This window comes from Equus caballus, chromosome 19, assembly GCF_041296265.1.
Source record: "Equus caballus isolate H_3958 breed thoroughbred chromosome 19, TB-T2T, whole genome shotgun sequence".
NCBI lineage: Eukaryota > Metazoa > Chordata > Mammalia > Perissodactyla > Equidae > Equus > Equus caballus.
In genome coordinates, this window is record NC_091702.1 from 21,487,269 (window position 1) to 21,514,626 (window position 27,358).

The 27,358-nt window shown below is 46.5% G+C and overlaps 1 protein-coding gene across 32 annotated transcripts in view; it reads right to left on the minus strand.

The window, feature by feature from the left end:
• The window catches only part of TNIK (TRAF2 and NCK interacting kinase), a 383,452-nt gene that overhangs the window by 79,743 nt on the left and 276,351 nt on the right, over positions 1 to 27,358 (minus strand). For all 32 annotated transcript variants that reach the window (XM_070242619.1, XM_070242611.1, XM_070242624.1 and 29 more), the window contains 4 exons: positions 25,634 to 25,809; positions 21,525 to 21,591; positions 17,645 to 17,849; positions 345 to 455 (listed from right to left, as the gene is read on the minus strand). In XM_070242619.1, the coding sequence (XP_070098720.1) occupies positions 345 to 455; positions 17,645 to 17,849; positions 21,525 to 21,591; positions 25,634 to 25,809 (559 nt within the window). The remainder of the gene's footprint in view (positions 1 to 344; positions 456 to 17,644; positions 17,850 to 21,524; positions 21,592 to 25,633; positions 25,810 to 27,358) is intronic.

Genomic DNA, 27,358 nt, shown 5'->3' on the forward strand with positions numbered 1-27,358 from the left:
GAGACGGCATGGTAGAAAAGCTCTTCTGAAGCAATGAAAGAGGAGGACGTGGCTCATTTATCATGCTTCAGTGCTACCTTCAAAGTAGATACCCAGGGCTGGGAGAATCAGAAGATCAAGGTAAGCCCGGGGACTTTGGCTTGGGTAGGCAGCAAGGTTGAATGAGTGGGCATTGCCAAGGTTGTGCATTTGACTTCTTGAATAGGTAAGAATAATTGCTTGAGAAAGAGTAAAAACCTGCTTAAACTGAGCAGTCCTAAGAGAAGGTGACCCACACCCCAGAGATGGCTGGCACTGGAGTTCCCGCTGGGGCCACCTGTGGGGCTCCCTGGTCGCAGCTGTACCTGCTCGTGCTCCGCACGCCTCCTCTCCTCCTCCCGGCGCATTTGCTCCTCGTAGTGACGGCGCTGCTCCCGCTCCTGCTGCTTCCGCAGCTCCTTCTCTCGCCTTTGTTGCTGTGGGGCAACAAGCACACAACCATGAAGGAAACAGGCTCTGGCGGGGGGTGTCCGGAAACCAGCAGGGAAAGCTGCTGAACTGCGGACGTGAGTTCTTAACAGAGATGCCCACATGCCCGAAGGCTCTTCCTCTCTTGTGCTATTGGGGGCACATTGGCAGGGACGGGGTGACAAAGAGTAATTCAGTGTCATAGAGAACCACCTTCCATCTACCATGCAAGTAGACTCTCCAGGTTCATACGTCTCCCAAGAAGTTCCCACTAAGCGGGTTCTCCTGATTGGCTGATGGGGGTTTTCAAATCAGGGGAGGAAACACCAGTGTATAATAAGTAACTTATTATGTATCACCAAACTGTTTATGAGATTCTATAGGTCTGAAAGCACATTTGCATGCTCATGTCACTCAATCTTTTTGACACCACGTAGGGCAAACATTTCATAGATTAAAAAAGCAAAAACCAGAGAAGTGAAGTGAAATATTCAAGGCCACACAGTAATTAATGGCTGAAGGTCCGAGGGAATTTACTGCCTCCCACCCAGTCCCCTACCCTTTATGATATACCATGCTGCCTTTCTTTATTTTCTAGAGTATTCACCTTTAAGTGTTAATTTCAACTTCTTGCTCAAGTAAGACCCTTAAGCTCAGGAAGCATCAAGGTTATCTCCTACTATTACCATGCCTCCAACCCTGGACGGCGTGGTAAGCACCTTTCATGCTTTATCTTATTTAATCCTCACAAACATCTTCTGAGATAGGTATTATTATTATCCCCCATTTTATATGAGAAAACTGAGGCACAGAGAGACTAAGTAATTGTTCAAGGTCATGCCCACATTCAAGGTCAAACCCAGTACGTAATGGAGCTTGATTTCAAAGCCAGGCAATGTGACTTCAATCTGAGCTCAATCATTCCAGAAGATGAAGAGGCAACAGGAGTGATAGAAAGATCACAGATTAATCCGGCTCTTCCCTATGTTCTCAGGAAAGGAGACTATCTTAATAGTCACAGGAGGCAATGTTTCTCAACTACGGATAGTACCGTTCCCCAATCCCTGGAGTGGTTGGAATGTGTCGGGGCATGTGTGAGTTTTTCTGGTTGTCCCAATGACTGGGGGACATGACTGGCATTTAGCATGAGGGGCCAGGGATGCTAAACATCGCAATGCTCAGGATAGTCATACATTACAAAATATTTTCCCATGCCACACACTAGTAGTGCCTCTTTTGAGAAATGCTGCAGGCCCTTTGTGTCAGAGCCTAGTTTCTTTTCCTCGAATACGAGGTTTGGAGCGACATATCAGGGGGTCCATTCCCGTGTAATATTCTCAACAACACTTCACTGTCTGGCTGAGGAAACATGAGTCACTCAAAACAGAATGGACTGTGACTGTGTCACACTGACAAGCTAGCTCTATACAACCAGGATACAGCTTTCTAGTACAAAAGCTCTCTGTCACAGCCCCAGCTAAACCAACCACAGACAGTGAAACTCCAAAGAAGCCCATGAACGAGGAGGCCTTCCTGATGTGGCTCCTGCTTGCAATCCTCGGACCTGCTGTCTTCCAATAACCTCTGAGGCCTGAGACATCAGCTGCATCTTTTGACCTGAATGTCTGTCACTTCCACACCAACAGTTATTTGTCTGCCTTAGATTGTGGGCAATGGCGAGCCACTGGAGGACCGCCTGCAGCCAAATGTCACGACCAGACTTGCATTTTCAAGAGGCGTCCTAACAGCTATGGCAGGGGGCAAGATGAAAAGCTGAAACACAGTGTGAGGCCATTCTATGGAGCCAGGAAGAAAATGACACGGCATCGATGAGTTAAGCAAAGGCAGTTGGACAGTCTATGTTCATAATCCCTGGTAAGGATGGAGATGCAGCCAAAAGGAAGAAAGACTAAAAACTATCCAGAGTTCCAGTCATTATAATAAGACTGGAGTGGATGCTTAGAAGTAGAAATCAGAATAAGGCTAAAATAAAATAGGCAAAATTTAGTGACTATGGGGTTTGTGAGAGTGAGTGAAGTTCTTGGCCAAGAGGCATGGCGGATGGTGTGATAGAGAGGCAGAAAAGCAGGTTTAGGGAAGGGAACGAGGGGTGTGTTGAGGAATAGGGACTAGTTAAGTTCCAGACAGGCAATTATTTGTTTTACGGAAAAATAATATAGTGAAGATGAGAGTAGAAAACATCATCACAGGAACCAGCTGAATAATTTGGATTACAAACCCAAAACAGAGATATTTCCAACACTCAAACAACATGAATCAATGCCAGCACAGAGAATAAAATAATTATGTGTACAGATCTGGCTCCTGGCAGGAAATAGCCCTAATTTAGCTAACATTTCAAATTTTCTACTCCCACCATTGGTCTCTTTCTTGAGGAAAAAAAATAATCAAGGCTTTTGGAGATCTAGCTGATTTTCATGTGAAAAAATTGTGCATTTTCAACACCTCTGCCAGGAATCAATACTGCTTTATTATTCCATGCCACTCAGGTCCCTGCACAAGGTGCACACAGTATTGATTGCAACTCAAGAGCGTCTGGGCTTCCCAAGTACTCTGTAGTTTCTGAGAAAGACACTCGAAAGTGACTAATAATTAATAATGATCTCACTCAGATCAGCTGCCACTAACTCATGGAGGCATCTGCCAGGGCTTTGGTTCCTGTGGTAAGGTTGGAAAAATAAATCACTTCCCCAACATTCTCAGGGCACCTTGCCAATTTCCAGCTGCCGTGTCTCAATTTGAGTTAATGCCTTTCCTGGAAAAATGTTTGCTCTCTCTCCTCCCGGGTGTGGGGCTATTTGAGGGGCCATACCAAAACAGTCCGAGAAAGATCATGTCCTTTGTCTCAAGCAGACACCTTTACAAAGCTCTGATGACTCTGGCTGGAAGCACCTCTTTGAAGGCAAGGAGTGTGCTTGATTCCCGCTGGACCCCCAGCCCCTCATGTGGGGCCTGGTACCTGGCAGGTGCACAAAGATTTTTTGAACTGAACTAAGAGAGTTGGGGCAAAAGAAGACAACACAGTATCCTCTTAAATTTATTTGGGGGCAGGGAGCTGGCCCAGTGGCGTAGTGGTTAAGGTCGTGCACTCCACTTCAGCGGCCTGGGCTTCACCAGTTTGGATCCTGGGCACAGGCCTACGCACCGCTCATCAAACCATGCTGTGGCAGCATCCCACATAGAAGAACAAGAAGTACTTACAACTAGGATATACAACCATGTCCTGGAGCTTTGGGGAGAAAAAAACAAAAGAGGAAGATTGGCAACAGATGTTAGCTCAGGGCCAATCTTCCTCACCAAAAAAAAGGGGGGGATAGCCTGTAAATTTCCTTGGGGGCATTTTCCCTCCTATCAATACTTATAGTTTATATCATACCTGACATTATGGTTATCTGAGTATGCCTTACCTACTCTGCAATCTAGACTGAAAGCTATTTGTGGGTAGGGTCTCTTTTCCACTCCAGTTTTTATCTCCTTCTATATCCCAGATAGGGCCTGATACCATTGATATTTTTTGCATTGAAAACCATAAATTGGGTAGCAAGAGAAGAGGAGAAAGCTTGGCAGAGCCTCAGACCACCACTTCACCCTTCTATGTCCTTCTCAGACAGGGTTCCAGGCCAGAATATTCTTTCATGCTGAGCATAGACAAGGTTTGGGAATGTTTTTCTAAACAGAGAGCCCCCTACGGTTGGCCCTGGCATAGTACCTATTTGCCATCTTACAGAGAGGCAGGAAAATAAAATAAGGGAATAAGAGTCAAGTTGGGAGGAGTGGAAAAGGGCAGAATCAAATGGTACTTCTAAATTTCATGCAAATTATGCATCAAGATCACAGTGGTTCTGCCATCAAAAACAAAAAGGCTTAAACCAACCACTCTGAAACTCTTGGCAGATGCCCCACCTATACTGAACTATCTAATAGTGTATTTGTATCCACCTCTTCCTGGAGGCATCTCCAAAACGCATCACTTAAAATTAGACATTCAGTGGGTTCTTATAGGTTTCTTAATTGTTTTTTTTTTTTTTTCTTGGTTTGGGGATGACTGATAATACCCACTCTGAAAGTTTTCCAGGCTAACGTCATTGCTGCCTTGCTCTATGGAGTAAGTCACCAGGGTCTCCCTGTCCCCTTTGCCTTCTGTTGGTGTCCCCAAAGGATAAATTTTTTAGGACAGTTTTGATTCTCCCATGGGTGTTCCCCTCAGGCCACCTCCAGGCAGAGGCTGAATGGCTGTACTTTCAAGTATATAAACTGGCTAGTTAATTTTAATGAGGAAATAATCCTGTCCTGCTCAGGACACCCTCAAAGGTTATACATTTATCCCAAAATGACTACGCAGAATTCTGACTCTTTAAATCCTCGCAAGAGAATATAATATTAACCCTTAAATATTCAATTCCTGTTAAATTTGTAAGAAATAATCCCTCATGGGTGTTCATCACCAAGGCTGCAGAGTTGATCTTTCTTTCCTTTTGTTTCTTTAAATGTTCTTGGTAGATTAAGTTTAACCAGCAGAAAGGTGTGAACTGCACCATAGTGCACTGGCTCTTGTAGAAGTGATTTTGATGATGCCATAAATTGCCTTTTACCGTGTTATCAGAACAGCTGAATAAAGCTAACCACTGTGTTTATGGTGGGAATGTAACCTCAGACATTATTCATATCACTACTCAACCACTACGAGGCAAGGGTGCAGATTTTTAATGGTCTCAGAAAGCTGGCCTGACTGATGGGTTTACTCTTATCTGATGGACAACATGAACCCTAAACCATTCGAGTTTGCCTCTTTTCTTAGCTGCCAGGACTCTCAGAGCCAGACTGTCGGCCCCCTCGGTCACCTGCACCTGCATGCCACGTTATGCAGACATTCTGTGAACTGACCCTACCCAGGCTTCATCTTGGTTTCTCTTTCACTTGATAGTCCCTTCTACTTTATTTTCTCGTTTACTTTATGTTTAGTTACTGTATAAATCTTTGTAAGCCACCTTAAGTCTTCTTTTTGGAATGAAGAAAAGTCACAAAGAAGGAGATACACAAACAAAGAAATGAAGAAGTCTTGGCCCTCCATATCTTATGAAACCTCAAAATCTCCCTTGGAAAGATCAAAACGGAGATAAATGAGAAGTTGTAGATGAGTCATTTGGCTCTTTGTTTATAAAGATGCCACCTCTGATTGTGTCACCTAAGCAAGTGGTTAAAGCTGTTTTTGCAGCAGTGGGGATCACTCTGCTCTGACCCTGCCACGCCCTCTCACTAGAGAACTGGTTCAAGTGAGCGACAGTAACACACACAGAACTGACTGGGACCTAAAGGGAAACATAATCCAATCCCCCTTCTAATGTAAGACTGCATTGTGGGTCTAATACCTGGGAGAGTATTCTATCAATTGGAGACAAAGTGGGAGGTACAGTGTAGTATGGAGGGAGGAACTGAGCAAATACGCCTCATCTACCCCCATCACCGTTAGCATTTCCTTCAACATCCTTAAGAAATTCCAGACAGGATACTTGGCTGATTTTTTCTACTTACCAAATATTAAGGTTGAATTTGAGTCTTGTTCTCATGAGATTCTGGTAGATTTGGGGAAAACAAGGCTAGACACCATCGTGTAAAGATTTGGGGTCCCGGGTTTATCTTTTGCATCATGTTTCCTGTTATAAAGACTCAGAGGTAACACCCACATATGAGAATTAACATCCCATAGCTGCAATGTGATGTGTCACTGGGGGAGGGGTGTGGATAAGAGAGGCCACAGCACTTGGGGGAAAGAACACTAGATCAGAAATAGTAAGACTAGATTCCAGTCCTGCTATGCCACCAATACAAACACTGCAGAGCCCACAGTCTCAATAGGTATTTGTTTAATAAATGAGTGACTGTTGCATGACCTTGAATAAGTCACTTCAACCCAACCTTCAACAAGGGGGCAGATTAGGTGGTCTTACAGATCTGTTCATTCTAAGAGTCTAAGCAAGGATGTGCACATTGAAAAGCAGAAATCTACAAACGATTCCAAGCAAGAAGTGAAGTGAAGCAGTTCTGGTTTGCTCATGGAGAGCTCTGCTTGCATTTCACCCTGGGTGACCTCCTGGAAGAGGTGAGAGGGGACCTCACTGACCATGGAAGACCTGACTCAGCCTCCAGAGGACAGGAAAGCAGCTGGTGCAGGATCAAGTCAGGCTCCTTGGGAATTACCTCAAACCATCCCCTCGACTCAGGGGCTCTCTGTTCAAAGACACTCAGAATGAAAGGACCCGGTTCGGTCTTTTGAATCAGCCGCACAGCACACATGCCCCCTCACTTAAATAGGGCTGCTCTGCCTAAGCTTTGCAGGAGCTGTACGTGGGATGACAGGCAGTGAAGCTTCTGGGCATTCCACTGGCCCATTTTAACATTTGCTAAAGTTTCAGTTTTGGAAAGAACATTGCAAACCAACCACTGCGGGGCAAGGGCATGGTTCCTTGCAACTACCACTGGGATTCCAGACCTGCTTCACAGGAAGGATGGGAGAGTGATGGTGAAGCAGGCTGGCACCTCTGAATCCAAGGCACAACAAAGTAGTCAGAATGACAAAAAAGAAGAATCATTAATAATGAGAACAAACACTTATGTAGTGCCTCCTATGATGCCAGGCATCCTAAGCCCTTTACTCACATTAACTCATCTAATTCTTTCCCCAGCCTTTGAGGCACGTACTACTGCCATCATCCCCATTTGACAGACAAGGAAACTGAGCCACACATAGGCCACTATCTTGCCCAACTTCACTCAGTTGATAAGCGTAAAGCGAAGATAATATTCTGCGTCAGGCCCTTGCCCTAGTGCCTCTGAGAACTGGAAAGCAGCTGTTGAGACATCTATATATACAAAGCGAAAGACGTTGTCTTATGCTTTTTCAAGTAGCCATTTTTCCCTCTTTCTATCTTCACTTTGCTACCTATCCTTTCTTCACAGAACCAGTAATCAGAGAACCACTGAGAACACTAGACAGACTAGATATACTTCATTCTTTTCTTTTTACATCAACTTTACACTATTAAAGACAAACCAACCTACCCATTCAGATCTTTCCTGGAAAATCAACAGCCTAAATGAAGCCCTTCCTTTGAGCTCCCAGCCAACTTTTGATCAGTAGGCAGCCCCATGGCTAAGCACCACCTGAGTACACGTGTGCCGAGCTGGTCTTTACGCATGTGGAAAGGAACTGAAAGTTTTAAACAGACTGAGCCACAAGGAGGCTTACTGAAGAATCCTGGTCATGCCTCTTCTCCCGATGCTCAGCAATGTGATTATTCAAAAGTTCCTTATTGTCTCTGAGCTGCAGTTGCCCTAGAGAGAATGGCTACCTGGGTTCTCCTGAGTAGAATACAGAGGCGCAAGAATGGCCCAACGGACATCTGAGTACCTATGACTCTGGAGGCTGGTGTAAAAGTCAAGCGCAAATGTAGTCCCCAAATTTCTCCTGCCACCATTCTGAAGCCTTATAATGAGACTCTCAGATTGAGTCCTAAGAAAGCAAGCCCATTATAAACCTTTTTATTGATACAATGGCTCCAGACAGGGCCACTCCAGCACATCTGGGATGACACGAAGATGCTAAATGATAATCATATGTGGAAAGGTCGCAGGAAGTGGTAACATTTGGAGAAGACCATTATCCCCACCTGCAGACATTTCTGAGCTGCCATGGAGGGCATTTTAGTTTTCTTTGGCGTGAGCTGTATTAATGCAGGGGTATCACAAGGATTTGAATCAGTCACAGGATACATTCCCTAACATTAGGAGTTGCTCAAAAACAGAATACACTGCCTCAAACCTCTAAACGTGTAAAGCAGAGATTATATGTTAAACAGGTTAAACGTCTCTGAGGAACATCGTCAAAGGGATTCTTGCTTTGAGAGAAGAATTGGCTTAGAACACTTCTGAGGTCCCTTATGTTCTCCTGCCTCTATAATTCTATAAAACGGCTCAGTGAAGAAAACAGGTGAAATGAAAACAACTCGATTTAAATGTCATATAAAATAATACTTTCGGTGAAACTATTTTGTTGTCATAGTTTTAAGGTTAGGGACAAATAAAAACAATGATGTGAAGCATTCATCAACATAAAAGATGCAGACTAGACGTAATGAAAGAGTGCCATGAAGACCCTAGACGATGGAAGGTAGGTCTGTCACGTCCATTCCATGCTGTCACCGAAAAGCAACCCCTGCCATCCACCTAAGGTGTTCTAGATACACTGAGTGCCAGAAACTGCCTAACGCTGGTTTTCTTGCAGTTTGAAATGCTATACATATAAAACACCAGCATACCCTTCCCATTCCTTGAAAGTGTAGGAAGGAGTCTGACCAAAAGGATATCAAATATCAGTAACATTTTAAGCTGCAGGATAGGAATTTCAGCCCAACTTCCTCACCCGAGGCAGGAAACCCCTCCCATCATTGGACCCAGGTGACCAAGCAGATAAAGCCTGGCCTCTTACAGCTCAGCAGGTAAGTGAGAACAAGGAGCCCCTCTGTGATCCACTGAGAAGCAGGGTTCCGACATCCATGCCAACCACTCAGCCTCCTGAAGCACAAGTGTGATTTACAGGCACACACGACCACACAACACTGTCAGAGGCCCGTGGGCAGGCCCTGCCCTGGACAACGAGCATCCAGTTTGCTAGCCTGGCTCCCAGCTGTTTCATAATTTCTGTTCAGTTATGGAAATAAGACAGCAAAAGCCCAGCTAGAAAGCATTCGGTGTTCGTGCTGATGTTAACGACATCCAGGAATAAAGGGCTGCTCTGCCCCCCACGAGCGGCCGCTGCTCACAGGACACATTAGGATGCCTGCAGTCAATGATTAAATGAACTAAAGGCCATTTCTCAGCAGTGTCGCTGAATTAACACTCCAGGCCCTGGAATGGGGGCGTTATTCTTGTTCACGGTGCTTTCTTCTGGCTGAGGAGCTGGGAGAGTGGTCCAGTGGGTGGAATGCAGCATTCCATCTCCCGCTTGCTCGGGCTGCGTTCAGCTGTGAGCCCTCACCCTGAAAAGAGATGACTCCGAGTGGGAACAACATGCAGCTAACGAGCAACAAAGACTGTTCCCTTTATGTTCAGTCTCGTCTTGAATTTATTTAGGTGCTTACTGGGCGCCAGGTGCTGTTGTAAGTGCTTTGTATGTATTAACTCATTTAACCCTTGAAACTACTACTGTCATTTTATAAACAGGCAAGCTGAGGCATAAAGAAGTCACGTCCTGCCACGATCACAAAGGCAGTAAGTGGCAAGGCCAGGATTCAAACCCAGGCAGTCTCTTCCTGTACCCTTGAACAGCCTTGTTTCTACATTCTTGGTGAAACAATCACGCCCAAGGGACTGTGTCCCTGATGCCCAGAAGCTCACTATTCAGACATCACAAGATCTCTACCTTCTTAGGGGTTTTTTAGGTACTGACAGGAGATGAGGTTTGATGCAGCCACGTGGTGGCAATGATGGGATCAGAATTATACAGTGTTGGAAATGACAGTGAAAAATACTGATGAGAAAATCTATCGAAAAGCAGAGCTTCTCCCAGGGAAGGTCCCCTGAGGCTTGTCTGGAAAGAGGAGACTTTCCAAGGTGGCAGTTGATCCTACAAGACAAGGTACATCTGGATGGACGAAGAATGGGCTGCCCATCTGTGCTGGCAAGGCCAGGACTGCAGACGAAGTTAACAGTAGACAGATGTCCCAGCCAGACACAACAAGAGGGGAGCGCTCAGAAAGAGCCTCTGAGAAGGGATGGAAAAGCCCAGGTTTCACAGTAAACAAGGAAGGTACGTTAGAGAATTAAGGAAGGCCTGCAATGGGAAAATGCTGTCTATCTAGAAAACCCTTAAAACAAAAAAGCTGACAACAACGTTAAAGTCATCAGTTCCAAAATAACAACAAAATATTGACCCAACAATGTCAATCCACTCTTGTGAACGGCATTGTGCCTAGTCTTCTGCGTATATGGATCCATTTACTTCTCTCAACAATTCTGCATAGTAAATAGTATCTTGATTGTGTATATAAGGAAGCTGAGGTTGAGAGAGGGGAATTTGCCGAAGGCCACGTGGCTGGAATTAAACCTTGGTCTCCACGGATTCAAGGCTGGTGCACTTTGCCTCCATGCTAATCTGCTATCCAGCCATTTAAAAACTGTGGACGTTTTTTTTCTCTTAATGACATTTCTACTAGTATAACATTCTTCCCAAAGCATGAATAAAAACTTAGCTGTTGGTAGATTTATTTTAATAAATTCAAGAGGGTTTTACTGCTGCACATAAAAGAGCTTAAACTTTTGGAAATTATACCTCTGACTTCAGCCAAAGGCACCCACTCCAATAATAACAACAGCTAGTATTTATTCAGTGTGTTCTAAGTGTTGATAGTATTCTAAGGCTTTCTATGAATTAACTCATTCAATTCTCACAACAGCCCCAGGAGGTAACTGTTATTGTTATTTCTAGTTTCACAGATGAGGAAACTGAGGCACAGAAAAGTTAAAGAACTTAGCTTTAATAAGTAAGATAGCCAAAATATTCCTGTTAGCCAAAATACTACTCTTAACAGAATTTCCCCAAATGCTCTGTTGCCCATGGGACTTGTCAGAGCTTCAGTATGTTGTGCACACAGTGACTCTTAAAGAGATATGCAGCTCCCCCAGCCCCTCCCCACCTTTTTCGGTCTAAGAGCATCCGGGAAAAACTACTTGGGTTCCACAGAACAACCTCGCACACCAGCGGCTTCTCTGGTTTGGGCTCCAGCTGGCAGGGCTTCTGTGAGACTGGCCTGGTTGCCCCGAGCGAAAGCGAATGTTAAGAGAGAATGTGGGGAAAGCTGACCACAAACGGATGTACGTGTCATTATGAAGAGTTCTCTACTCAGAAGCACGAGGTGGGTCTTGTCATCAATACTTAAACTGGATTGGATAGGTCCTTCAAAAGTGAGAGCTGCTCCCTTCTTGGCAGTTGACAAAGTGCTTTCACATGCATTTTCCTGGTAAACCCTCAGCACAACTTTGGTGGTGGGAACAGGCTGTGTTGGCAGCCTCCCCATAGAGCTCAAGAAGACAGGACATACGGAGAGCAAGGGGACCGCCAGGGCATGCAGGTGGTACACAGAGGCCCTCAAATTCAAACCGACGACTTTTCACTCCAAGTCCAGGTCTTCTGGCTTCCTGAGCAGGTTGCTTCCCTTCTCCCAAGAGAGAGAGGTAATGAATGCATTTCTAGAGGGTACTACACTAAAACTACTTTTTAAATATCTTTGTCACTGATACTAAAGGATGGCATTATCTTACTCGACCTTTGGGCAGCATTCTGCAGACCTGGCCCCTTTAACTCCATCCTTAGGCTGGAATACTCGATTTTCTTTGCCATGACATCAAACTCTCCTGGTGTGCCTTCTACGTCCTTATCAGTATCTTTGCTGACTTCTCCTCCCCTTCTCTGAGTTCTCAGAGCTCAGGCCCAGACTCTCTTCTCTTCTCTATGTATACTTCAATCCCACAAACCAATAATTTCCATTTTTTTCTGTCCTCAACCCGTCTTCTCTGGCTATATCCATATGATCCAACTGCATCCTTGGCGTCACCGCTGGCCACTTCATATGCATCTTACACTCACTATGTTCCAAACCAATCTCCTCCTGCTCCCAAGCCTGGTCCTCTGCCCAGATGCTCCAGTCCGACATCGGGAACCTTCTGTGACTGCCTGCTCTCCCTCACCCGTGACGTCTAATCAACCACCACGTCCTGCATCTTCTACAACTTCTGCAACTTCTCTCCCAGTGTCCACTTTTCTCAATCCCCACTCCAGCCATCCACCTGAAGCACACCCCTCCCCGGCCTGGACTCACTTGTCTCTCCTACCCACTCCTGCTTTCTTCCAATCACTTTCCTTGCAGCAGCCGAAGTTTCATTTTAAAAACGCAGTTCTGATCATATTTCCATGGTTGGAAAATGTCAATGCTTTCCCACTATTCTTAGAAGAAAATTCACAATTCCTTAACTTGGCCTGTGAAGCCCCACCAGACTGTGCCTTGGATTCCCAGCCTGGCGTTCCTGCACACCTTGCTGCCCTCCATCAGCTGGATATGACCAACAGGCCTCCGAGCCCGGCCAGGCTCCCGCCCCGTGGCTCACTCAGTTCACCATTCACTATAGCAGTCTGGCAATGGTAGTGAACGTTTATTTGGGTGTTTATTTGCCTACTGTCTGTGTCCCTCACAGATCTGGTCTACACAAGGGCAGCCTATATTCCCAGTGTCCAGCACAGCACTTGTACAGTGGAGGTATGCATTCACTCCATTTGTGGAATGACTGCCTTTGGAACAGGGAAAAGGTTTTAATTCTACCATACACTTTTAAAAAAACAATTGAGCCCAACATCCTTGAAAGCTGCAGTCACTCAAAATAAACAGTTGGAGCCTTATAGGGACTTCATATGTGTGAAGTACCAGGCTCTCATTTTATATGTTAGTGCTCCACTATTACTGGCCATTAGGATACAGCTGGTAATTCTTTTTTTTTTTTCCTTTGGTGAGGAAGATTGGCCCTGAGCTAACATCTATTGCCAATCTTCCTCTATTTTATATGTGGGATGCCACCATAGCCTAGCTTGATGAACAGAATGTAGGTCGATGCCCGGGATCTGAACCTGCAAACCCCGGGCCGCCAAAGCAGAGTTCATGAACTTAACCACTATGCCACGAGGCCGGCCCTACAGGTGGTAATTCTTTAAAAGAAATTTCAGGTGATACAACCAAAGCACTAGGACATCTTTTACCTAGAACTGGTTGTTTTTATAACTAGGTCACGTTAGGATGGTCTTAAAGGCACTAAAGTAGATCTAGGTGGCTTGAAAAACTTAACACAATTCTCTGAATAAAACTTACTACCGTGGAGGAGGGTGGTGCTCCTGGGGTCAATCTGATTCTTTCCTGTGACCTAGGGACTCTCCTCCAAATGGGCGCTCAGCAAGTTGAAAAAAACATATAAATCACTAACATCATTTCAAAACTCTTGAGCAGAATCAAGCATCACTACAAATCTTCTGTGCAAGGTTAGTGTGAAAAGATAACCAGAGTCGAAAGCTCGACACGTCCTGGGCGCTCTGTCTGTGATGGAGAATAGGACAAGCTGCGTGTTGTCTAGGCCAAGTGACGGGAACTTTTATGGAACTGAATCAAGTACAAGAAGCTCTCTGTGCACTTCTTCTCATTACTGATGGACTCATTCGCTTCAGCGGGGTTTAATCAAGTTCCTGGAACTTAGTTATAAATTGTACTTTATCATCAGTCAGAAGCGGAGAGACTTATGATATCGTATTAACTCTGTGTGGTGGCAGAGGGTCACCAGACATCATGGTGATCACTGTGCAATGTACACAAATGTCGAATCACGAAGTCATACACCTGAAACCAATATAATAGTCCATGTCAATTACATCTCAATAAAAAAAAGCCAAGAGTCTTGTGCCCACCATTTAACTAGCCTGCAGCCACGTCCTTTTCACGAGCTGATAAATGACTGCACTCAGTTTACAGTCAAAGTCCTTCTAAGAATATATAGTTACTGATTTAGAACCTAGCCAAATCCACATGGTTACCCATAAATAGCAAAGACGTGCAGGGCTTCCTCAGAAACCTCTGGTAGGAGGTGACATCTGAGATCACTGAGGAATACGAAGACTACAACCTACTCAGTCCCATGTCACCAAAGGGCATCGGAAGGGCCTTTATCTGGAAATGGGAACATATTTCCTAGGACGCCCACAAGAGTTCACCCCACCCACAATGAAGCTAAATTTGCCAGTCTCACCCGGGGCTCTTGCTGCTCCTGTGTGACAATGCAGTCCAAGTTCCTACCCAGGACACTAGAAACACAAGTCGTCCCCACAGGCCAGGGCAGCAGATGGGGATGCAGCAGGAGCGGGAGAGGAGTCCCTGGGGGCAGAGTCATTACTGAAGGGTTCAGAACGTACAGCCATGTGAGTATTTAGTGTTTCTTTTTCCTCTCTATTGAGCAATAGGGGCAAGATAAAGGATCAAAAGATAAGGTGGGTATCACCTCTGGCTGCCCTTCGGCCACAGCAGTCCTGCCTCTCGGGGGAAGGCAGGTTCATGCCCATCGGTGCATCAGGCAAAGGGCATGCAGTGGCCTTCTGCGTGCGCCGGTACTTTGGGGGTGTGTCCCTGTGGCTAGACGTGTCCCTCTGAGTCTGAACTCTGACTTGCGTCCAAGGTAGAGGCTCCAGAAAATGCTATAAAAGGAGAGACACGAGGAAGGCTCTGTGGCTCTGCCTGGGAGCATGAGAGCGAGATCCCAGCTCAAAGATGAGCACCTACTGGCGAAAACTTCTTTGCCCTTGCTCAAACTCCTTCCGTTCCCAGGGTGGAAGTCCACAGACAGGTAAAGAATCTGGAAAAGCATGCTGACCGTGGCTTATCAGCAGAGAGGCAGGACGGAAGCAGTGATAGCACCTGGTTTCTTCTCAAGCTGTGTGACCTTCAGTAGATGATTAACCTCTTGGAGACTCAGCTGCATTGTCTTTAGAAGAGGGGTTATTGTGAGGATTCCAGGAGACCATTCACATAAAGTGCTGAACAGACTGCCTGTCATGTGGTTGGTGCTTCATGACTGTTAGAAATGACTATTCTAACAACTCGATAAAAAAACATATAAGGTCAAATAGATCGTGCCAGGTAAGAAGGGGAAAAATATAAAAAATAAAAACAAAACAATGCACCCTCTGAAAACACTCTGCACTAAATGAGGATCTAGGTTCAAAAGCCAAGAGTTCTTATGTTAAAATTTTTTTTAAAAAAGGAAATTCATCTAAGTCTGTGTGTGTGTGCACGCGTGCATGCACCCATGTACATATTTGCATTCTTGAATATTGTAAATGCTTTTCGGGATGACAGTGGGAATTTTCTAGGGTTACACATGAAGTGCCTTTAGCCTGAAACTAAGCATAGCAAATTGCTAGGCAAAGAACCCACTAAGGCCAACGGTCAAGCTTCCTTCCAGGGTGTGACTCCAGCGAGGTGGCAGCCTTGGGAAAGGCTCCTGGAAGGCATGAACCACAAACCAGGAAAGCAGCAGGGAAGGCAGGATTGGGGGCAGAGCCTGAGGGAACGCTGCTTAGCTGGAGAGACGGGGGCTCAGGAATCTCAAGGAGTAAACTCTGGATCCAAACAGCAGAGGCCTGTGGTCCTCAGGAGACCTGAGACTGGAGGAAACGGCGTGGCTCTGGGCTGGGGCCAGGACAGCGGCCACAACTGGGCTGGGTGGGCTGGGCTGAAGGAGACTACATCAGGGCCCAGCTGCAAGGGATTTCAATCTGTGCCCAGGAGAGTAACCTGCGGCTACACGTGGTCCTTCACTTTGGAGAGCTGGTGAACGCCCAGCTCCCTCCAGCCGCCCCTACCTGCTCCTTTGAGGGTTCCTCCCTGCAGCCCTGAAGAGCCTCCGTCCACCCCAGCGTCATTCCTAGACTAGAAGGAGGTCAGTGGCAGACTCGCCTGCGCTCAGCTGTCTTCACCCCAACGGTATTACAGACTTACACCGCTGGCTGCAGCCTATGAAGATCAGTCCTGAGGATCACGTTTAAGGCCCCGGCACATACCTGCACTCACCGTCGCTGGGCTTGCGTGGACTTTGGGAGCAGGGAGACCCGGGTGCGAATCCCGACCTCGCAGTTACTGGGCCTGTGACACGGGACCAATTACTTCCCCTCCCTGATCCTCGGTTTCTTCTTTGTTAAATGGGGATTATATGCATTTTGTAGGAGAGAGAATGGATATATACAAAGAGATCATGATAGTACATGAGATCCTGGATACAAGCAGAGCATCCCACCTGGGACCCGGCACACAGAAGTCACTCAATAATTGCAAACGTTGGGTATTACCGTTGCTGGTCAGCACACTAATACTCCAGGGTCATAATGAGGTGATGGGATTTACTGCAAACTGGAATTGAGGCCCTCCCTGATTTAAACCAGGGACATTGGACCTGGATGTGCCATTTAAAAAGCAATCTGTTGCTGGTGTCTGCAGTTCACCATCCTCTAACTGCAGCGGCCACCTGACAAAGCAAGGGAATTGCTGTAAACCGTTAATAAGGAGCAAGACGGTGTTTGGGAAAAGGGTAAAATTACTGCCCCATTACCGCGCAGCCAGTTAACCTTTCATCTGCCATCCAACTTCCCCAACAGCTGTGCTCTCCCAGCCTCTCAATTGTTGGAGGCTTTGATTTACCTGGCAGAGGAAGGAAGCCTCGGCGCAAGGCTCTGAGAAGGAGGCTTTAAAACACATCTGTAAGACCACAGGGTAGAGCCTCACCAGACAGCCATGCAGGGAAGTGTGCCTCGCATATGGTTTCCCACCGAGATGACGGCCATGCCTGCTGGTGAAGGCAAGTGCAGCCCACAAACCAGAGGACAGGCCCTGGGTACCAAAGGGCATGTGGAAGGATTTGTGAAATGCTCTCCCCAGTGTTCAGAGGAGGAACAAAGGATTATCCAGAGGCAGGCCCTGCTTTTCCATACTTGACATTTCACTGTGGTCTAGTTAGCACCTATATATCACTTCTCAATTGTCGACTCATTCATTCGTATATTAACTCATTCATTCCAAGAATATTTTTGAGGCACCTACTGTGTGCTCAGCACTGTCGTAGGCAGGAGAGATACATAATGTAGAGATACATCAGGGATAAAAGAGACAAAATCCCCCGCGCTCAGGGAGTTTACATTCCAGTGTCAGACACAGGGAAGTATGTGGAAATTATGAGCGCAGGTGACAAGAGCAGGTAAAAATAATAAAGCAGGGAGGGGCAACAGGACATGCTAGAGGGAGGGGGTGTGATGTTAAGTGAGGTGGTCAAGGAGGCCTCACTGAGGAGGTGACATCTGAGTAAGACTTGAAGGGGCCGAGGCCTCCACCTGCTTTTCTGAAGCGACCACACCAAGGTCCCAGAGCCCCAAGCATGACAGTCCTCTGCTTGTGAGAGCCTTGGGGCCTCGTCCCCCTGCAGTGAAGGTATGTGGGCTCCCAGCAGGCTGCGGCCCCACGCCAGGGTGGGATGGGGCCAACACTGGAGCCCCGGGCGGCGGCCCCAGCACAGAGATGCAGGGCCAGGAGCGAGTGGTCCTCACCTCCTCCAGGCGCCGCCGCTGCTCCTTCTGCTCCTCGATGCGCTTCTGGCGCTCAGCCAGCAGCTGCCGCTTGTGCTCCTCGTTCTCCCGCTGCTGCTGCTCCAGCTGCTGCCGCCGCAGGGCCTCCGAGCGCTCCTTGTTGGCCAGCTGCAGCCTCAGGAAGTCCCGCCGCAGCGTCGACTCCCCCGGCAGGTTCAGGATGGAGCTGTGGGCAGGAGAGAGAGGTGAGGAGCCCGCATGGGCCAGGGCCATCGCCACCTGGCTCCTGGGGGAGGAGACCCCATACGCGGGGAAAGAAGCCACCTGCTCAAGCACAGGCTCCTAGATCCTCCATGAATTACGTTACTCACCCCCAAGGGAAGCAGAGTCAAGGCAGGAGACTAGTGTCCAGCCTGCCTTTGAGTGTGACTACTGTATACACATGTGGTCTCCATCCTAGAGGGATGTCACATCTTAGAGTCATCGCCTCTGTCTCGGCCTGTCCACACCACTCTCTCACCCTTGAGACGTAGCAAAGATCTGTTTCCAAGGCTTTGATGATTGTGCAAGCCCTGTGCCCCAGACTGGCTTCTTTTCACGTTTAGGAAAGGCGAGAAGAAAGCCAGCAGATGAAGATGGCCCACGGGGAGCAGTAAGGGAGCGCACTCTGCCTGGACGAGCTCATCACCCTCTCCCACATCACCTCCTGGACTCCGCACACCAACCCCAGCAGGCACAGGGCAGGCTGCTCACGGGAAGACAGGATGAGCCAGGGATGGAAGGTGCCCGAGTCAAGGTTGGCACAGAGCCTGGACATGAACGCAAGTCTGCCAAGTCCGAGAGCTCCGAGCTTGCCTCCCCGCACCACTGTGAAAGGGAAGTTAAACGGTTTGGTTCTGGCCACAGGGGGGGCACCTGGGACTTCAACCCAGCTCACTGATTCCTAGATTCCGTTTAAACACCATGGGCCTCAGTTTCCTCATCTGTAAAAGGGTGGTTGTGCATGATGTGTGTGCATATGTGTGTGTGTGTGTGTGTGGCAGAGAGAACAAGGGAAGGAAACACTATAAGCAAACTCCACCCACTTCACTGGAGGTCAGAGCTGCCCTCCTCTCATCTAACCACAGGCGGACAGCTCAGGGCTACAGACTCCTTGGCAGCCTAACAGGGAGGTGGGAAAAGGCCCCAATTTGTTCATATAAATCTAGCTCTTTTCATCTTTATGGCAGCATCCGCTTAAAATAAACCCATTAAATAAGTACTGAGCACCCACTAAGCAGCAGGCACTGTAACAGGCTCTAGTGGATACAGCAGTAACTAAACAAATTCTCTCTCTAGTTATCTTCTTGTGGGGAAGAGAGATAGTTAGACAACTAATTAGACAGGCAGACAAATTATTACAAGTAATGTAAGTTCAGGTATTAATAGGCTCGACAGAAGACAAAAAATGTAAGCGTTTAAGAGCGATGGTAGCAGGGCGCTGGGGCAAGGATTATGGGTTCTGCTTTAGTTGGGGTGATCAGAGGAGACCTATCTGAGGAGGTGACAGCTGAGCCAAGACTCAAATTATGGAGAGTCAGTCCCAAGAAGAAGTAGGGGAAGAAAGCCTGCGGTGGGAACAGGTGTGGCCTCTCTGAGGAACCGAAGCCCCTGGTCTTCCCAGAGCGGAGTGAACGAGAGGACAGTGGGACAGAGGAGGTCGGAGACACAGGGCAGACCGCGTGAAGCACGGGGCCGTGGAAGGCACGCAGGGAAAGCTTATAAGCAGGAGAGAAACAGAGCAGAGGCATTTGGCTGCTGAACGAACAGTCCACGGGAGTATGACGGCAAGCAAGGCTACCAGTGGGGCTGCGAGGCGGTGGCCCCAGGGTGCAGACTTTACCCCGAGTGGGAGCGGGGGGATGGAGGCTGGGAGAAGCGCTTAGGGACAGAGTTAATGCCACCTGTTGATGGAGCCAAAATGTGGAGTGAGAGATGACTTGCAGGTTTTGTCTTGGCACCTGGGCAGCGGCTGTGACACAGACTGGGATGGGGAAGGCTGTGGGAGGAGCAGGCTTGGCGGCAGTTGACAAGGGGTCATTCTGTTTTGGAGAGTGGTTAGCGTGCAGTGTGAGATACCGCCATAACATGACACAAAAAGTCTTTGTTCGTGACGTTCCATACAGAACGCTGGCTTTCTACTAGTAAGCCTCCCCTGAAATGTCCAGCCTCTGTGTAGAACTCTAAAACAAACCCCAAATGATGGCGTTTATCTACACAGGCCACGTGCTCCGTGCATAGGCGGCAGAGCTTGAAGAACCCAGGATCACATGCACACGAGGATGCTCCATCAATTATGAATCGATGTTGAATCAGTGCGAGGTGATCTGAGTTATATTAGTGACTCAATCATTAACTCGGTGTGTGACCCAGTTGCCATCCTTGGGCTGTGACCTCATTTCTAAAATGAGATAACCATTGTCCCTTTCTGCTTTTCAGGATTTCATGAAGATTAATTACATGTGTCCATAAAACAAGACTTGGACTATAATCTTCAATGTGATATCATGACATGCTACAATTATAGAAGTGTTAAGGCATGGCTAGGTCAGCCCACTAAGTGACTCACACAGTTTAGTAAGTATTAGTTACAACAGGGCTTCTCAGTTCCAAGGACAGTGATCAGAAGGGCTGACATGACCGTCTGGGTGCGCTCTGGAAAAACAGTGTACACCTTCTCTGAAAGCAGGGCATTTGGTGCTTTGCCTTCCAAAAATGTTCATTTTCCATGTCATCACCTGACAGTCATCACCTTCATGCAGCTAAACTGGGGACATCAGATGGAAGGGAAGAATTCCCCTTCAGTCTTTGACCTTGAAGATTCCCAGAGCAGGTGAAAAGAGAAAACCCGGATGGCCCTGTAAGCTCAGTGCCGCCCTCTTCCCGTAGTTTAGCAATAATCCAGCCCGGGAGGTCTGAGCCGGCTCATTCTGGCAGCAGTGGCTGTGCTGGCCTTTCCCCTGCTCAGGAAGCTCTGCCTCAGTGGTACGGGACCTGTTCCTTCTCCTGAAGCACTGGGGTCCCCTCCTTGGAAGGCTAGAGGACAGAGACCCAAATACCCTGGTGACCCTTCTACTTGAGCGTTTTCCCCAATAAATCTCACTTCACATGTTCAGTGTACCCGCCATGGTGTGTAGGCCTGCACCCCTTGACCCACCAAACTGCCATGAGCTGAATTCTCTCACGAGAGAGAAATCTTAGCAGTGTGAGCTCACGGGCCTTTGTTTATGAACACAGACTAGAGGAAAGTCAGAGTCAAAGTCAAGTGAAAATCAAAACGTAGGGGAGATAATAATGGAGCAGCACTTGACTGCGGTCCAACCCAGACAGCCAGAATGGGCACAAAAGCTTCCACTTAGGGTTCACCTCTGGAGTATAACTTCATTTCCCGGAAATCATTTCCTCTTGGATTTGGCTGCAGTGAAAATACCAAGGCATGTGACAAGGACACTGGCTGTCCTCATGGGCTTCTCAAAGGTAGGGAGTAATGAACCGAGCAACTCAAGTCCAAAAATACCACTGAGGTTCCCAGAAAGTTGCAGTTTTGGGTACTTTTAGTCCTGTATTGCCCAGATAATTGCCTTCTGCTCATTCTCCATGTTAACTAGTGAGGAAACAAGGTCTTAGAAGAGAGACCATAAATCTTGGGGGACAAGATAAAGAATATGCTGATTTCCACGTTTTCGTTAAGAGTCTGCTTAGGGAAATTTTCCCAAATTAATGAGTATGTTTGTGGGCAATAAATTAAATAAGATCACCCTGCTGGATTCTTAAAAAATGAACCTATAAATCAAAAGGAAGTGAATCTCACACAAGCACAATTCAGAACGTGGAAATGAGAAGACGGTTCTGCCTTTCCCACCTGGGCTCTCCTGAGTCGTTCTCCTCCTCTTCCTCCTCACTTCCGCTGTACTCATACTCGGTCTCATCTGAAGAGAGACTCACAGAATGTTAGTGCACCAAAGATGCTACAGCTCAGCAAAGCGCCCCGCCGCCCGGCCCCCCTTGTTTTATCAGTAAGTAAATGAGGCCCAAAGAGTTGTCACTAACGCTGAGCTGGGACAAGCTCCAGGCCTCCTGACTTGTGTGCTAACGGTTCCCACCAGCTGGATTCAAGTCCATGGAATTAATCCCATCCAAGACTGTCCCATGGACTGGCCCCGTGGCTGAGAGGTTAAGTTCACACACTCAGCTTTGGCGGCCCAGGGTTTTGCTGGTTTGGATCCTGGGCGCAGACATGGCACCACTCATCAAGCCATGCTGAGGTGGTGTCCCACATGCCACAACTAGAAGGACCCACAACTAAAATATATACAACTGTGTACTGGGGAGCACTGGGGAGAAAAAAATGAAAAATAAAATCTTAAAAAAAAAAGACTATCCCAGCTGACTCTCCATATCTGTCCCTAATGCCTGGCGTTCACATGAAAATGAAGACAAGGAACTGAAAAATACCTTTTCAGTTTGTGTTAAAGTCCATTATAGGACCATCTAAACCAATCTTTTATTGGCCCACTGTTAACTTATTGATGGCTTTTATCATTTTTTATGTAGGAGCTCTGTTATGACTTACATGGACTCACAAATTGCTTTTAGATATCTTGATAAATACCAGAAAGAAACTTCTGACAATGTGCTATTAAAAATACAGAGTTACATGTGTTTAGATTGACCCACTGGGGACATTCATTGAATTCATGAATATGTAAAATAATTCAGTAATATGTTAAGCAGGTTAACATGCAATAATGAATAAGACTGAGTCTTTGCTTTGGAGGAGATCAGAATTTACTGGGCAAGATGGACAAGTAAATAATCAGAGTTCCCATGATTATGAAGAAAAGGGACTAACCTTTATTGGTGTCTCCCATGCCAGTCACCATGCTAAGTACTTTACCTGTGTTCTCTCATTTATTTTTTCATAAAAACCCATTTTTCAAGCAAAGATACTGAGATTATAAGAGATTAAGTGACATGACCAATGTTATCTCATTAATAAACCTGGGATTTGGATCTAGAATTCAATCCAGAACTTTTCCAACTTTAAAACTGATGTTCTTTCCAACATATTATATGCTAAATAGAAGTACATTAAAAAAGCAATGAGATATCAAAGAAAGAAGCAGCTAAGTCCACTGGTCATAATGGGGGGTAGACAGTGAAGTCTTTGAGGAGGAAATGAGTGGGGCTTTGGAAGGTCCATGGCCCTTCTCCAGGCAGATGGCAGCTGAAAGTGGTGGGAAAGGGCATTCTAAGCAACCTAACCCCCTGAGTATCACAGGGATACTGACATGTTCAGGAAACAATGAGTCCTGATGGCTATCTGTCTGGGTGTGAGAAAAGCAGATGGAGTGAGAAGGCCAGCAGGCTGATACGGCTTGCTGATCCTTATATGAACCATGCTGTGGACTTTTCTGTGGGCAGTGGGGAGGAGCTTTTAATTTTAATCAAGGGAGGGTGTCACATTACTGTTGTCCTTTCATAGCTGCGAGTTAGAAATTACAACTTTGAAGACAGTTGTGCACCATTAAAAAGGAACTGAAACTGCAATTTGGCTATGTCATCACCAGGAGGCAGCAGTCACATGATGAGAACTACCAAATCTGATCATAAACACCCTTTGCCTGCTGTGCTATTTAGTCATTAAAAGGATGAAGAAAGGAAGCCAAGTGTGATGACTTCAAGTGTATTTTTTTTTAAATCACTAATTAGCTTCATAAATTTAGATATGTATGAAGTTTTCAGGCTACTTATTTTTTAAGTACTATTTCACCAAAACGTAAAGAACCTTCATAAAGTGTTTCAATAATCCATATTGAAAGATTAACATTCCAAACTTTCCTGAGATGAATCAACACAGAATTCAAAGTAAAATGCAGATACTTTATCTCCTAAAGGAAATTACAGCAAGGAAAGGAAGCACACAACTAATCCAATTAATTCTGCTCTCTAGGGTAAAACCCTCCTTCATCAGGTTCTGCTGTAAGACTTCACCAGAACCTGGTTTGATTGCTTTTATATTACTTGCTTAAATTAGTATGCATAAACATATCTTAAGGAAAAAATAATATCAGGTAAAAAAAATCATAAAGCAATACAAATTAAAATTGTTTGATTCCACCAAAAAGCTGGTCTCAGAGCTACTAAGAGAGTGACAAAAGTATTGGAGCAAATTAAGTCATTTGGTCAAACTGAGCAAATGGAAGGAGATCTCATATGATCAATACTCCTCCTCGGGGAGCAGATAAAAATGAGGGCTTCTAGTGGCTCTAAGCTTAAAGGGAATTAGGTTCCTTAAATTGCCCTGTAACTCTTGAATACACCTGCCACCAAGAATCTCACTCTTCTGCTTTGCACTAAAACACATAAAATGTCCATGTTCACAAGATGGCGAGTTCTCAGTCACATTCCAGAGTCTGCACCCAAAAAATGTGAAAACAACCCAAGGCACAAGCTTTATCCATGCTTACTCACAGGCCAGAGGCAGAGAGGTCACAAGTTCTCGGAAAGTAACCCTGAACAGTGCTGAAAAATTATAGGTCAATGAAGAATTGTCTAAACAAAAACATCTAATATTTATTGAGTATGTCTATGCGCCAGTGTATTAAGCGTTTCACAGGCACTCTCTCAGTTAATCTTTGCAACACTCCCAGGCAATACTAACTATGATGATACCCCCACTCCTATGTTAAAGATGAGAAAACTGAGGTGAAGTTCACATAAATATGAAGGGGTAGAACTAGATTTGAACTCAGAATTTGAGTCTCAAAACAAAAGTCTGAGCACTTCACCTCCCTGAGCCCTCTGCTGATCTTACCTCTGCCCAGTCTTGGCTCCTACACTGTTCCCTCCCCCACCCTAGGTCCCCAGGCACACCTTACCACACCATAGATATTAACCATGGAGGCAAAGAAGACGAGAAATTCAAATAGAAGGAGAGCATCCCCTGTCCTGTTCTGCCCACCACCCGCCACCACTCCCCCTGGATTGTGAAGAACAGAGGAGAAAGGCGGGGAGGATCAAAGTGAGGAAAAGCACAGCGCCACGCACCTCCCATCTTCGGCCCCTGGCCTTCCCTCTCCTCTCCACTCCCTGCACACTTGGTGAGCACCTCGCAGCCACATCCTGCCTCCTCACTGCCATCCCCCCGCCAGCTGCCCAGTCCCGCTCCCGCCCAGGGACAACTCACTCCCACTGTCCTCTGCATCTTTCCCTTTCCTTCCCATACCGCAGCTTCCCTACCTCCCGACCCAAGTAGCCATAAAACCTGGTCAGGACGCTAGTTAAGGAATGCTGAGTCACTATTCAAATAAGTAGAGTACAGCCCCAGGACCTCAAGTCTGGACGCACGTCCTTTCCAACGATGCAGGGAAAAGACAGTGTGGTGCAACTGCTAGAGCCACAGACATAAGCGTTTCTGAATCTATAAAATAAAGTGCATTAAATGATCTTCCAGCTCAAAATTCGATGTTCCAGAGAGCAAGCCTGGCAACCTCTTTTATATTACTGTGACTATCAGAACATTTATTCTGACTTTCTAATAACTAAATTAGAAATGAGCCTCAGAGCACGAAAATGTAAATGCTAAAGACTGCCAGTAGAAAAAATGTCAACTGGGTGGTATTTTTTTAGGTTGTCTGTCTTCGGTAGATTTTCAGTCTTCTACACATGAATATTCATTTGAATTAAGAAAATCGCTTGTCATATTAAACCACTCCAGAGTATCACTCAACATGACTTTTTGTTCAGTGCCTGGAGAAGGTAATATTTCCCGCAGTTCTATTCTTTCATGAATATTCCATTGCAGCCGTCTCACCCCATGGAGGCCCACAGGCTGTGATCTCAAAAGCAGCCCCTCACACCAAAGCAGAAGGCAGGTCCCTTCAAAATCCCCACGGTCACCTCCGAATACATTAAGAGCCCATGACTCACTCCATCCTTTGTTTCCCCTGCTGAAACACAAATGCTAACCTTTCTCTCCTCGCTTCTTCTTTGTTCTATCGATATGGTCCTTGAGTTGGATGCGGACCTGTCGGTCATTAGGCTGGTCTCGTATAAACGGATGCTTCATCAGTTGTTCCGTGGCTGGTCGCTGGCTGTGACTCTTCACCAGGCAGCTCTCAATAAATGACTGGAACTTTTTTGACCTGCCAAACGAAAGAGAGGAATCGACAGATAAAGACAGTCGAAAGAAAAGCAAACTTATATCGTCTGAAATACTGGAATAAAAAAAAAATAGGTTCAATGAGCCAACATAGGGATCAACCAGTCACAGAGTAGGTCTAGCCCTTTATTAGGCACAATGGGGCTCAAGGCATCATCACCACCAGCAGACGATTCAGGCAATGTGTGGTAGTTACAGACATGAAAACATTTTTGCACAGTTTATACATAATGTCACACAGAAGACCAAAAGGAATCAGAGGAGAGAAAGATTCCAGTGAGCATCATGCCTGGAAGGTATATTGGAACGAGGGAACCAGAGCCAGCCCCCAAAGAATGAGGAGAAAACCCCTCAGGGGAAGGGGTAGTTCAGGGAGGCAGGAAAAGAGTGAGAAACCAGAGCAGGGAGTGAGCACACTAGCCGTCAGGGGACACTGAGCCGAGCTGCCTACAGGAGGCAGGATGTGCAAGGCCGGGAAATGCAAAGCCAAGGGGGGACAGGTGAGTGAGGGGGAGGACATTTTGTAGAAACGAGCCAGATTCTCATACGGTAAAGGGACTTGATTAGGCAAATTTTTCCGCTGGTAATTTCAGAATCACTTTTGAACTTTGCTTTCCAATTAGTTGGAACAGGATGTATGTGCGTTTGCTATCAACCCAAGGACTTGGAAACACTTTGAGGGACTAAGTTCATACCCAGAGGCAAACTTATCTTTCTCTAGAAAGGCACTATTTCCTCAAAGATAACACACAGAGACATGGGGACAGAGGCGCACAGGGGCAGGGGAGAACTGGTGAGAGATACCACACCAAGAATTAGGGCAGCAAGTCCACAACGTGGGAGAAACTAATGGTGGACTTTAGCTATGAGTCATGAATTGGGCACGCACGTTCTTGCTGAGAGTTCCAGGAAATTGTCGAGCATCATAAATAATTAAGCTCATGACTCTATAGCATGCCTGTCCGAGGCACTCCACTGGCAGGAGAGCAGTCACCCTCGGAGACCTCGGTGAGCTCTATCACCCTCCTCACGATCCCCACCCTGCTCAGAGCAGGAGGGAATCCATTTTGTGCTCTCTGGCGCCCTCCTGTGGAGCACTGTGGAGTTACAGGAGCGGATCCCAGGAGCAAGTCTTTCCCAGGCTTCCTAGCAGGCCCTCTATAAATACTTCAGGCCTGAAAGGCGTCCTCACCACACAGCACACAGTGGAGAGCAAGTTCTTCAAGGTTCAGATGCGAGAGGGCACTCATGCATGCGCCACTCTCCACATCGCCCACGTCCAAGCGGCTTTTCACCTTATTCCATGCTTTTGAAGTACTGAATTACTGGTATTCATTTTCCTCCCTAAATTACAAAGCTATGTTCAAGCTTTTAAATGATTTTACATAGAAGTAAAAGTAAGCTGCTATCCTTGGGGTCACCCCAGGATGAGTCAAGATTGGCTACGCTGTGGACTAGAAATAGTGACAACAGGATGGACACTTCACGCCCTCCCTGTGAGTCCTTCAGCCCCTATCCCTGCTTCCTCCACA